The sequence below is a fragment of the Pithys albifrons genome, chromosome 2, assembly GCF_047495875.1.
Source record: "Pithys albifrons albifrons isolate INPA30051 chromosome 2, PitAlb_v1, whole genome shotgun sequence".
Classification (NCBI taxonomy): domain Eukaryota; kingdom Metazoa; phylum Chordata; class Aves; order Passeriformes; family Thamnophilidae; genus Pithys; species Pithys albifrons.
In genome coordinates, this window is record NC_092459.1 from 45,760,262 (window position 1) to 45,774,687 (window position 14,426).

The 14,426-nt window shown below is 41.9% G+C and overlaps 1 protein-coding gene across 1 annotated transcript in view; it reads right to left on the reverse strand.

Annotated features, from left to right (window-relative positions):
* METTL24 (methyltransferase like 24) overlaps positions 1-14,426 on the reverse strand; it is a 47,603-nt gene that overhangs the window by 12,229 nt on the left and 20,948 nt on the right. The window contains exons 3-4 of the mRNA XM_071548904.1: positions 10,662-10,801; positions 4,936-5,164 (exon numbers count right to left, since the gene is read on the reverse strand). Of these exons, the coding sequence (XP_071405005.1) occupies positions 4,936-5,164; positions 10,662-10,801 (369 nt within the window). The remainder of the gene's footprint in view (positions 1-4,935; positions 5,165-10,661; positions 10,802-14,426) is intronic.

Consider the following 14,426-nt stretch of genomic DNA (forward strand, 5'->3'; position numbering starts at 1 on the left):
AGAACAAAACTACTACTGAAATAAGAGTTTGCATGTGTGAACATGCATGCCACTCGGGACAGAATGAAGTCTTGCTTGTTTCTGCTGCTCAGGGCATTTCTGTTGAATGTTTTTAATTGTGCTTTATAGCACAATCTTTGGAATACAGAATACATGCAGCAAGTACGTCCTGAGGACAACACTGACACCATACACACCACCAATTCAAGCTGGGACTAGGTGAATGGTTGTGCTGGTTTAAAGGTAAAGCAGAGAGAGAAATGAACCTGACTTAAGACAGACTACAAGTCAGAGTTACAATTTACTAAAAAGATTACAATAAATACAACAATTACAGAGAAAAAAATGGGTTTAACCCAAAAAAACCAGATGTATAACCCGGCACCCTGGGGCATGAAAAGAATGGTATTCATTTGTCCCTGTGCTGAGCACCACGTAGTCCCTCTGAGTACAAAGTAAAAGGAAAGGAGAACCTCTTGGTGAGGATGATGGTCACAATCTTACTGAGAGTAGCAGTCACAGTCCTGTTGAGGTTCTGGTCCTCCAATACATGTGACAAGTGGTACCAGAAGTCCCAAAACCCAAAGATTATATATGCACAGGTTCTGGTGGGAATGCCCAGTACCTCCCCCAGGGCAGGGAGTTTCACAATGGGTGATTTATTCTGTGAGTCATGGGCTACTTTTGAAATCTTTGATGGTTTAGGTCGTGACAACTGCCTGTTGTGCCAGTCCCTAATGGCCCTTCAGCAGACATGGTCCCTCAGCTGGATGTGAAGGTGCTGATGCCTTCTCAGAGGGAAGTTATCACAGCTGAGTCACTGGTGTGAAGACAGAAAACATTCTGATGCCTCTCAGGTTCCTGAACACCCAGTTTGTAGCCTGAGGTGTCAGATGTGCCCTGTGCAGCTGCTGCAAAAGATCCATTTTTAACAGTTCATGAGAAATGACAGAGAGGGTTTAGAATACAGAGTTTTGGTTACACCCACACAGTGATAAACTAGTCCCAGCCACTGTACCTAGGACAATGGTTTATTTAGACAGATGACTTAGTCTCCCTGTGACTGAAATTAATTCTGATGATTCCCCTGCAAGACCATGGAACCAGCTATGACTGGTCTAGAAGGGCACTGGGATATATACTCGACACTGTCTCCCACAGTAGTCTTGTATCCAAGTCAGGACATTATAGTCTGGATGAACAGTGGTAAATGGATTGTACTCTGCCTGGATCTCAGTTACAACTAGAGTGTCACAGGGCCTGTACTTGGATTCACCCTGTTTGATACTTTCATCAGTTACCTAGAAGAGGTGTTAGATGACATTTCTGCCATGTTTATGGATGACACCAAAGTGGTGAGACCAGAAAATAAAGACATGCTAGGGCAGAGCTACCCTGGACCAACAGGCTGGAAGGATGGGCTCACAGGAACCTGATGAAATTCAACAAGGACAAATGCCAAGTCCTGTATCTGGGGAGGAAGGACTCGCTGCAATGATACAAGCTGGGGACTGCCTATCTGGCTGGGTAGCAGCTCTGCAGCAAGGCCCTGGGTGTCATGGTGCAAAGAAAGCCAACAGCATCCACGAATGCACTAGGAGGAGCACAGCCCATAGAACAAGGAATGTGATTATCTCCCTGTACTCAACACTTGTGAGAGTGCATCTAGATACTACATTTAGTTTTGGTTCCCACAAAACAAGACACACAATAATAAACTGAGGTGAGTTCAGCTGGGAGCCACGAAGATGGTTGCAAGGGCAGACTAGGGGAACAGAGCTTTTTCAACCAAGGCAGGAGATGGCTTTGTTGAGGGAAAAAACAGCAGCCTGTAGAGCCTACAGAGGCGTCGTTGTGACAGTGGAGACAGCCTCTTCAGCAGTGTTTAGAAGTAGGATAAGAGACAACAGGCATAAATTGAAATCAGGGGCTTTCACATTGGATATAAGGAAAAATATTTTCATGAGAACAGTCCAACAGAACAACAGCTGACACAGAGAAGTTGGTCAGTCTGTTCTGGAGAAAACTCAAGTGTTTTTCAAGACCAGAGTGGATAATGCCTGGAACAGCCTGGTCTGACTTCACAGCTGGCCTTGCTTTGAGCAGAGGACTGAACTACAGGCTATGTAAGATCCCTTCTGTCTGGAATTATCCAATGACTCTGTAGGAAGGAAGCTCCCTATCCATCAACCACTAATCCACAGTGAACACCTGCACTGTAGCATGCTCAGTGCAGTAGGTAGTTAGAGGATATGAAAGCTTTTACAAAGTTGAACTCCACTGCAATAAGAATCATATGCACCTTTTTTCCACTGTTTATCAGCACTGCAGTACAGAGTCTGCATGCTCAGTAAAAAAATTGATTACAAGGATGGGGAAAGGCAAGATGAGCAAGATCAATTTTTATATCTTTATCCTTTCCTGTGGCCAATAAAATACTGCTCTTCTCAGAAGATAGACCAGTAAATTTTCAGTTTAGAACCGTATACCAGGAAGTAAGACTTCCATGACATCCTTCGGAGATTATCCCCAGGCTTAAGAGATTTCACACTCTAACAGTTCCCAAAAATACTCTGACTACATGTTTCCTTTGTCAGCTGCATCCTAATACTGTACTAGATAAATCCTCTACCTCCAGGCTGTTTACACTCCTCAGAAAACTGAGGGCTGTTATGCCACATAGACAGTTAGAAAGATCAAGATCTTTTAATCTTTCCTCACATCCACTCTAACACCAAAAAGTGTTTGTATTTCTTGCCAAAATATCAGGATGGGTTTCCCTTTCTGTGGATGAGGTCCCAGTGCTGCCTGCAGAATAGCAGGTGTGCTCTTATCTGAGTCATTGTGTAAACAAGCCCATCCAAGTTCTTTGATTCTTTTGCACACAAAACACCCAAACTGCAAGTTTTCTTTTCAAGGCTACAACAGCAAGAACTTCAGGAGGTCTTGTCTGTGCTGTTTCCATCACCCTGATCATCTAACATCGGTGGAAATAGTTTCAGTCACTTGTAGGGTCTTGGATCCACTCCCAAATCTTAAAGAATAAAAGCAAGGAGAAAAGGAGGCATTTACTTCAAATGCAGCTGCCTGGAAATCCTGCCTTGAAGTGGGAACAGAACAATGTTGAGGGTAATCGGAAGGATTTTTTAAATTAAATAGAACAGGACAAAGAGCATGTTTTAACTTTCTAACTGAAAAAAAAGTGCTTTGGAAAACATTGTGTAGAACTGTTTTGAATTAACTTATTTATTCAGTCACGGGAATATTCTGCTCAGATTCACCGGAAGAATGAAAACTTGAATGTCACAGCATTTACTTTGATGCTCTCTTCATAAACTGGAGCTCATTGGTGCCTTTATGCAATATGCAACTTTTCAGGCTGCCTTCTAAATTGAAGAAAATCTAAACAGAGCAACATGAGGACAGTCAGCCCATTCAGGTATTTCACAAATGTAGAGTACCAGAAGGCTGCAGAATGTGTAACAGTTTTATTCTCACTGGAAAACAGTCAGCTCCCAACTTCACTAAGCCACAGTTTTGCACAGGAGAACTACTCAAACACTAACAGAACAAGAGGCTGTATACATTGTTCACAATGCACCAAAACACTTAACCAAATCCCACATCGTGTATGCAGCTACAAGAAAGCCTGGTTGCATGTGTTATGTGCACATTATGATCCTTGGCTGCCCTCCAGCCAGCTGGTTTCGTGTCAGCTAACTCCTGCCCGGAAAGTTACACACTCAGAGTTCATCGCTACAACCTCCTCCTTCACAGAAGGTCTCACAATCAGCATTACCATGATAACCTGAGACTGACTGTTCTCAGCAGGGCTGGTACATCACAAGACTTGTACGCTTCTTCTGGATCAGGTCACTAATTATTTGCTCTGTGACTAATTCTTCTAAAATCAAAACAAACAATGTAAGACACACATCAAAGAAAAGCCATCTCTCTGTCTCCCCAGATGTTTTACTAATGCACAGACCAGTATAGTTACAGTATGACTAAGAAATAGGAAAAGGCTTCTTTTTTCTGCTCTTATCTTCGAAATGGTCCAATCAGTAGAGTTGAGCCTAAAGAAAATACTAAGGAAAAGCAAGAAGTGAAGTAAAAGGACATCTTGCATCTTTTAGTAACAAACCAAACAAACATTGTACTGCTTGTTTTGTAAATCTTACAGAAGAGCTCCTCCTTAGCTCAGGCTGCCTATTTCTTAAAAAACAAAGACAAGCAGAACTAGCTGCAGGCAATGAAGTATATTAGCACTGGAATTCATGCTTGTGTATTCTCTGAAGGAAAAACTCTCTTAAAAGCAACCTAAGGAGCTTCTTCACGTGTATCTCGCAACATCTTTTGAGGCTTGAAGATTTCTGAAGTCTTTATAACTCTTTAAAAATGAACTAGGAAATGCGAAAAAACCCCCCCATAGACTGCTGCCAATTTCAAAACAGGATGTTTTTGTTGTTGATGACGGTAATTAGGACCATTGACCTTGAAAATTTAAACAACCCATCCATTCCTTCTTCTCTTCTAATTATTGTTGCAAATATTTTAACTATTTATAAACATGTCTGTGTGAGTAGTTAAGTGTTTGTTCATACTCAGGCAAAGACCAGAACGTCCACAGGACTAAAAGTGCTAGCACCTAATGTTACCAGCTAGTTCAAAGGAAAAGGAAGTGAGGAGGAGAAAGAAAGCATTTAATATATGGCTAGTGATTTAAAATCACAGTGGCTGTTACCTGCACACAGAAAAAGCAAGTCAGAAAAGGCAGCCATACCAGAAGTTCATTACAAGTACTGCTGAAGAAAGACCTATTATCAGGAGAAAACCTTGGAAAATGCATGGTCTCCTCAGATCAGCAAGGAGGAAATTCTGAAGCTTTGCCAACATGTAATCTTGCAGTCAGAAACCTGACACCAGAGTCCTTACCTTGTGATGTCCAAATTCATTCAGTATTGTGCCCAGCTTCTTGGTGTTGCTGTGAAGTTTATGAGTAGCAATGGCTGGGTTGGGATCTCTCCAGTCAATGGACAGGCGGTGGTACCAGAGGTGCCGACCCTCCTGGATGTGTGCAGACTTGATGCTGGGGTCAAAGCGATGCACCTCACACCCACTGTTGGCCATGCTCATCTCAAACTGGTTGTCATCATTGCCTAGCCTAAAAAAAACCAAAACAAACCAAATCAAAACCCCCCATGTAACTATTAGTGCTGTAAGAGGAAGTAATAGTGGGTAGGATAGTCTGAGAATGAACTACCTTAACCAAAAAAATCTAAGCTCAATGCAGTATGATAAGAACAAAGGGCTCCTTTCAAGTTGAACTAAACCATTTTTGGCCAAGCTGATAACCTTCCTGAAGAGATTTTTCTTAATTCAGAAGTTGAAAGAATTTATAAGAAAGTAAATTGAATGTTGGAATCCTTGTGCTGTCATTATTCATAAACATATTTTATATTTATATATTTCTCTATTTTCAATTTACTTTTTTTTACAAGTTTACAATACTTTTTACAAGTTTACAACACTTTCCCACCGCACAAACATCCATTAAGCAAAGCATAAGCAGAAGAGCAAAATCACTTAAGATTTATACAATACTGTTTTGTATAAATCTGGCATATTTCACACTGTGTCCATCACCTGGTGTTACAAATATGAGCCACAATAACCACCAGTGTGAACAAGACCCAAGAACCAAATGCCTCTCTTTCTTTGCAGATAGGAAGACAGAGATAAAAAGAAGAAAATTTAAAAATAACCACTTTACAACATTAGCAGAATTGTTACATAGACTTAAAAGAAATATTGCTGCTAATTTGGTGAAGATCCCAAAGAAGGAGAAAAATTAACATCCCCATCGTACAGCAGTATTGCCTCAGTCCCTGCCTCCCTATTTTACAAGGCTGTGCCATATTGCCACCTCCTACAGCCCATTGGTTCACAAAGAGTGCCCTAAAACTAAAAAAATCTGGTATTTATCATTGCAATCACATGTCTGGACCACAGGCCTTCCCTACTCTGTAAAATAGGATATCCTCTTCATTCATACTCCTCCAAATTTGTTCCAAATGTGATTCAAATCATGCACTAAGCATTAGACTTAAACAAAATTAATACACAGGGAGCACTAAGAAGACAACCAAGATTTTTAAATAGTGCTTTAACCAGTTGTGATAATTGAGACTATCCACTATGGACTAACAGCATGGCATTCATCTCTCATGCACAAACCATTACAGGACAGGACTCTTAGATGTACTGTCAGAGCACCTGCTACACTACACCACAGTTACCCTCAGAAATGGTGTGAATCTGAAACAATTTTGGCTACTTGCATCAGTACATAAAACACAATACATTTTAAATCATCATACACTATAGTATGACATTAGGCCAGCATAAATTGTTTTACACAGGTTACATACTAGTAAACTAAAATGAATTCCACTTGTGAAACCATGTTTGGAAGTGCATAACTGTCGGAAGTTACCAATACGGTGTGACATTTGCTGTAATACTGGTTAAGCACAGTGTAGTGATACTCTATGAGGTGGTCTTCTCCTCAGCCACCTTCCCTTTTGTGTGTCCTGGGCAAGTAGAAGGAGATAGGGTTTGCAAAAATAACCATGTGTGCTATTAAGAACAACTCTATTTCACAGGATTCCGACCCATAGAGCCCTGTAGGAAGAAAAGAGAGGAGTTTTTTTGTAACACATTCAACATGCACCAGGAAAAAAGTTCAGAAGTTAACTAAGTGAATCAACACATTTGTTTGCATGTGGCTTTCTACAGAAGGGCCACTGATGGGCAAAGATCAGTGTAATCCTTTAGGAATGAGAAGATGGCTAAAAATGAACAACACACGAATTGTTGGTGGCGGTTACAGCATTAGAGTGATGAGCCTACCAGCAACTGAGGACACACTTCTAACTACCAGCTGAGACAATCCAGAGGGCCAGAGGCTTTGGTGTAGACAAACCTCAGGCTCCCTCCAAAGAGATTGCTACTCATCTGGACTGCAAAGGGGGGTTCACAGAGGAGGAAAACAGAAAAAAAATACAGATGAGGGTAAAGAAGGGGCTGATATATCTTTTGGCATTCTAGTTAATAGCTCAAATTTATGCCTGAAGAGAGATTTAGCCAACAACAACTATTTAGGGGACAAAATAAGGCAATCTCTGAAGGAACTGGTTTGAAAAACACTTGGCTCACATGCGATCATGCTAAGGGATGATGCAGCATGAAAAAGATAAACAAAATATGTCTCCTAAGAAAGATTTTGTGTAACTTAAAAAGATACCTTGATTTTATAAGAAAGGTGTGGAGGCCACAGAAGACTAGAGAGGCCTTTCCCCACAGTCTGGAGATTTGCTGCCTCCATCAACAGCAAACCAAATCATGCCAAAGACACTGGCCTATTTTTACTACAGAAGAGAAGAGAGCTTTATTATAGAGATGCACACAGTCCTCTGCAGTGGGGGTAGGGGTGGGCTTTCAAACAGCAGAAGCAGCCCCTGCGGGACCGTCCCTCTCAGCCTGTGTGCGAGGGCAGAGGAAGGGCTCGCTGGCACTGCTCCCCTCCAGGAGCAGGGCAGGGACGCTGACCCAGGACAGAGCGTGGCACAGCAGGGAGCAGTGTCCCTTGGCTGTTCTCTGCTCCCAGGGTTCACAGAGGGTCACGGTACACAGAGCCTTGCACTAAGAATAAACACTGTGCTGCAGCTTGCAATGAACAAAGCATCGCACTGGCCCCTGCACCATCCAGGAGCACAGCCAGCGTGCAAGTGGCACAAAAGCTGCTTTGTCTTCTCCAGCACAGCTCTAGTGGGCACCTGTAGCTGATCCAGCCTGATAACTGCAGGTATTCCAGCTCCCACAACGATCACAGGGCAGAGCTATAAGCACAGCACATGCATGTTAAGGTACAACTTTCCCTTTCCTGTGCTTGCCCTCCTCCCTTTCTTTTTTGAAGGAAGAAAACTGAGCTCTACAGCTCAGGGAGAAAAAGAAGCACCCCCTGCCGGGATCAAAAAACCCCTACACTTTAGGATGCACCTGAAATGCCATTTATACTGTATTGCAGTGAGACTCTTTAAGCCTCTGCTAGTAGTTTCTGAAATCCTATCCATTTATGTTAGCCCAGCTTGAGTGCCGGCCTGTGGTGTTTGTAACTGACTTAGCTTAATCTAAGCAGATTTAGCACTAATAACTAGAGCTCACTAATGCATATTGCAATTATGTATCACACTGGGAAATCCTGTCCCTGAAGCAAAAACATTGCTGCCTCCCAGTAGTGGAAGCAACTATAACTAATCTAAAAGGATCCCCAGATGTTCCAGACACTGCTCGTTCCCATTGACAAGTAACCTCTTCTATAGCATTCGAGGAGGCAAAGCCTAAGCAGCATGTTTTGTTCCGGTTTTAGTGATATATGGATTTAATTCAGGATTTTCAGTAACACTCACACTGAACTTTCACATTTGTACTCCATCCATCCTCTCCACAGAGCATGTTCTTCATTGGAAGCAGCTGTTCCCTGTTTGCTCTTCATGAAGTGAATGAGATAACAAAAATGTTTAAAGGTTTTTTTGTCTTACGCAGAACAAAATTACTTTTCTGTCTGTTATAAACTAAAGGAAGTGAGTCTGAGGGGAAGAATGATGCAATAATGAGCTCCAAAGGCTGCAGAAGTAACATGACGGATAGAAAGACTGCTTCTCCACAACCTCAAGTATTTCCTTTTTATTTTTTAGTTGTTTCATGTGATGCATCATGGTTTGTTACTTACTGCATATGTGTACCTGATGATTGATGGGAGAACCAACATCAGTTTTGATCTCTGCTAAGCCCTACTGCTCCATCAGTACAGAAAATCTGTCATTCAGGCTCCCTGGACCTGGTGCAAAACAACACCATATACAAAGTACTGGTATGCACGCACTAGCTCAGGTTTGTCCAAAATAATCAGCAAAATATCTGTGTGCTGGTCAGATTCATGCCAAACCTACATTTCCTAGCACAGACAAAATCAACTTTGCATTGTACCTACTGGCCAATTCAACGAAAATACCATTCTCAGCCACACTTGATGCACAGCAACATGGAAAAGAGACATCCATACAGGAGCTCAGGTCTAATAATAATGATCACGCAGCTTGAATTAAATTAATTCCACTGAACTTTGAGTACTTTATCAAGACATCTAAAGTCAGCAGCCACATTACCCCATACTTCCTCTCTACAGTCAAAGGAAAGCTATACCCACCTGAATGTGCCTGCCTCTCCCTGCTGACTACTGGAAGGGCCCTCAGGCAGTAAGTCAGTACTAAAGCAGTAAAGTCTGAAACAGAGCATCTCTAACTTACACAGAAATGTGAAAAGCTGAGAAGAAAAAAAATCATGTAAATCTATATTTTGCATTAATACCAGGTAAACATAATTTGAAATAGATTGCAAACAACATTCAGAAAATATGAAGCAACAGTAGTCAAGAGTCATCGTCTCTCTGTATACCTGATTTGTCTCTAAGGGGCACTTTATTGTTTTACCACAGAGCAGTGCTGCTGAACAAAACCTGACAGCCCCTCAGCCTCTGAGGATCTTGGTCTTTACAGCTCAATACAAACTCAATACAAACGTAAACCCACTCAAATTACCAAAAAATGCTCCCTTTGACTGCAATGCTCTCTGCATCCACTTCACACTAATTGCTGGTGTTAACTGGCTGCGTATTAATCACTGAGAAATGCCACCCAGGCGCCGTTCCTTGCTACCCACTGTTTGTACCCCACTGCAGCAAAATCACAGAAATAAACCATGCTGGTTCAAGGAGCTGAAGTGTTTCAATACACCTCTAAGCTAAAGCTGGCTCCCAGGCCAGCAAAGACAGTTTTATTAGGCAGTAGCTATGTGGAGATCTGTATGAAATGAGCTCCAGATCCCAGCAATCATTTTCCCAATGCACCTGCATGCTGATAACTAATGTAAAAGGCCAGTGGCCTGACATACTCCAAGGACTGACCTCGCTCATCCTCCTGGGAAGCAAAATGTTTTATTAGCAGGAAAACAGGCTGCATATGTGCTTTTACTACCTGTGAAAGCACTTTTTCCGTGCAGAGTGAAAACCTCAACTCAAGTGCTGTAAACATCATAAACACCGCAAACATTCTAAAGCAAAGCCATAACTGCCTTTATTACTATCACTTTGGCACATGTCACCCCTGAAGTGTTGAGCAAATGCACTCTCATACAGAAATGTATTATTTTGTCCAGAGGTAGTTAATGAAGTTTTATGAGTAATGCTGCTGGACTACATGGCAAATATGCAAGTCACCTTTGCTCAAGGAAGATGCTGTAGGCTTCTCAGTTTACCTCCTTAATTTTCAGATTCCTCTGTATGAACAACCACACACAACTCACCATTATGCCATTTGTTTTCATACCAGTAGTAGAAAAGCAAAGGAAAATAAACACCCTCATAATGGAAGGTTTTTCCCTAAAAAGAAAAGTTTACCGAAGCACAAGAAGTAACAAACACACCCAACCAAAGTCTGTTTTTTAGGAAGACAATCTTGTTGCATCCTGTGTTGCATTTATAGGCCTTTTTGAAGTTACCTGTCATAAATAATTTCCTGTCCTTTAAAGAGAGCACTCACCCAAGTGAATACAGACGGCATTGCTTGCTTCTGATTCGGTGAATGAGGCCAAACCTCTCATCAAGACAAATCGACCAGGGCTTTTTTGAGGTTTCAGAGTACCCTTTCAGGCTATTCAGGTTGATGTTTTCACATGAAATCTGTTGAAATCAAAGGATATTTCATTTTAAGATATGACTTCTAATTTGTTTTTATTTGCCTTCTGGGATAAGAGTAGAAAAAAAGAAAAATGTTAATTGGTTTCATTTAAATCTGTCAATTTAATACATGGCTACAGAAATCTGATAATTTTTTTCCTTGTTCATCTGTTCTGCTTGGTGAAACTTATGGTTTACATAACCCCGCAGAGAGCAATGCAGTTTGAAAAGCAAATAATTAAGCATTAGTACTATCCCCCAAATCATTTTTCCACAAGGAAAAGATGTTTCAGCATTCAAATGTGTAATTTTTTTTTCAAACCTTAGAATGGATGCTGCATCCTGCATAATGTTAAAATCATGCCATGATTCAAGATTGTAATCACAAGTTGCAGTGTCACATAACGTGAGCTGTATACCTTAGCCAGAGTGTTCTGGACCTCTGTTCCAGAAGGGATTTAATCATTACCCCAACACATGGCCTCTCCAAAAACAAAGGGATTTAAGCAAGTGCTTAACTAAACAGAGGAATCATAGCATGTGTGTCTACGCTGAGCTGGCTTAGACGTCTAGAGTCTAAAGCCAGGATAAAACACCCTGCAAAAGAAGAGACAGAGACCCTGCAGGGAGGAAGACTAGAAGTCGAAGCCCTTGTACAGATCAAGAGAGCAAAGACTGAAAACACACTGGATTCATCAGAAACCTGTGTCAAAAATCACTTAGCTGAGGGGTGAACTGAGCTTTGCCAGCAGCTGAGCAGCAGCCTGCAACAGCCAAAATACAGTGGTGCCAAAATACAGCCATGGCCCTGTGAGTGACACCCTATGAAGGAGCACCTGCCTGCAGCACCAGCTCTGCCTGTCCCCCCAGTAGCTTCGGCTAGTGTTTCACCCCAGGCCATATCATTCTACACCATCTTCTTCCTCCAGACCCACTCTAGAAAAGGCAGGCATGGAGTTGGGGAGTGCTGCACCCTGTGCAGAACTCAGGAGCCAGAGCACGTAGGTGATGGAGAGCCAGTACAACTCATACGGCTGTCACCTTGGCAGTGTTGAGGTAAGGGGAAGCAGAATTAAGCACCAAAGCTTTGGCTACTTCTGCCAAAGAAAGGCTGTGCATCAGCATCTACAGCTGGGCCTTGAAGGGCTTTTCACACCACACACAGCCCAGCCATCGAATTCAGGGGTTGCAGGGCACAGGCTGCTAACACACAGGTAGGAAAGCAAAGACAGGAGAGCTGCAGGAACCCAGCTGAGCCATCATGACGGAAAGTTGTTCTTTGCCCCCAGTACCAACCCTAGCTGCAGGAATGGGAGCTGGCACTGTCAGAAAGCCAACAACTAAAATGGTGGGAAGGACAGTAGTAGAGACAAAACCAGGTTAAACATCTACCCTGAACAGACTGTTCTCATCTTGCTCCTTCCTTCCTCTATTGCCCAGGCTTTGTTCTCAGTTTTAGCCAAATTAAAAAGCACAGCTCTGGTCCCATCTGAAACCACAGAAATGAAACAATTTTACACAGGGGTAAGAGTGAAAATTGGAACCCAGCCTGTAATGAGGTAGGCACTCTCCACCAGGTACCTTATTATAAGTAAATAAAACTCTAATTCTTTAAGAAGCTTATGCTCTGAAAGATCATTATCTGAAGCATTAAATTCAAAGAGTTGCACACTGCATCACCACCTCCCTGCTCCTGTCAGCTCATAATTCCCATGGAAAACTCATTTAAGCTAATATAGCATCTCTTCATACTGTTCTCAGGATTCACTAAGTTTTAAGCAATGATTTGCACTGCACCCCACTACCCATTTCCCTTCAGTCACATAACAATCAAGGAATAAATGGCATTGCAATAATAAGCACTAATTTAAGACACAGAAGAATAATGTACTCTCTACAGAGAAGTAAGATTCTGCAGTGCTGCCACTTAGTTGACTCATGGCATTATGAGCAATTACAACAGTCAGAATTAGGAGCAATTTAACAGCTCTTGCTACTTAATTGCTCTTGCTATCAAAAAAAATAATTAAAACAAAAACAAACAAGAAAAAAACCCACTAACCCTGAACCTGCCTTTAGCACCATCACCTGTCCATTACATGATTTACAGGCCCAGATGCACTGAGCTCGCATGTTGTTCTGGGCTGCCACTCACTACTGTCACACAAACTACAGCACAAGTAAGATGGTTCTTCTGATCATCAGATACCAGCACTGGAAAAGCTTTTTCTGGCCACACCTCGATCCTGCTGATATGGCTTCTTCCCCCTGCAGCAGTTTAAGCCGTTGTACAGCGAGCTGAAATCAGGAACAGTAATGGTAGACGCTTGATCAGCAAACAAGGAAAATGAGATCCCATGCTCATCTACATAAGCTGGATCCAATTTTCAGAAGTGCTCGTATCAGTCATGGTGTTATCCAGGCAGTTAGCAATCTTTTAACATCTGCCGGGTCAGAAACAGAGATTTCTCTCATTTTTTGTTTTCACTTATGTTTGTTCCCTCAACCAGGGTCAGTAACTCTGGGAATGAAATGTCTCGATTAGTGTGTCAGAAGCAATAAACTCTCTATTAATTGATGTCCTTGTAGGCTTTGACCCAACCAGTAGAGTTTAGCAGCATCTGCCACTGTTTATTAAGTCACTGAGATGAAGGATGTTTTCAAACTTAATATGTCTGCTGCAGCCTAAACTTCTGTACAACAGAACAAGTAGCACCACACACACATCTCTTGCTGTCCCACGTGCATCATCTTTCCTCCTGCTCTCTCAGTGCTGGCGTGAGTGGCAGCAGAGATGACACTTTCTTGAGCATTTAGCCAGGGGTACCCACAAGCTGGAGGATACATGAACACACTGCTACCCCTCCTTTTTAGATGTGTTTCAAATAAATCTCATCTGAGCCTTAAAAGCACTGCATCAACAAAGAATTTCTTCTGTGAATGACATTTCAGTGACATTAGCACCTGAGGCTTTTTGCAGTTCCCCAGCGTAAGTCATGGTGCTGTTAAATCTGTGTTCAAGGGTCAATTGCTGATAGACCTGAGTACTGAAAGCAGCTGCCCTGTCGAAACTGTGTTCATCTAACACCTTTTCCATTTTTTATTACAGGAAATACATGTGTAAATGCTGTTGCGCCTAAATGAGGCCCCTGTGAAGACATGACGGTCCAGTTCCCATATGTGCTGAATGATGTAGGTAACAGTCAACACAATGTGGATTTAGAAATGTCCTATTTTTAAAAGCACATAAACCCACTAATTTTCCGGGTTATGATTTTTGTTCTGAAAATACCAGGATTCTAACGGTATCAGTGAAACAACTTGTTCAAGTTCAGGTCTGATGCCTTGTTCTCACTTTACTTGGAACATTAAATGCATCCTTTTAAGTAAAATGAGCCTGGTTATTATTACTGAGCGGTGGAGGGGTTGAATATACAGTTCTCTCAATACAGAGTGCTCTGTATTTTTCTCCATCTGCAAGGCAGTGAGAGAGAGAAAGAGAGAAACCACATTTAGAATTTCAGTCATATCACACTCTTGTCAGGACACAAACCCCTCCAGAAATAAAAAACATGGTAATGATGCATTCTTTCTAACTTGTGTTTTGACCCTTACATTCATGTTGACC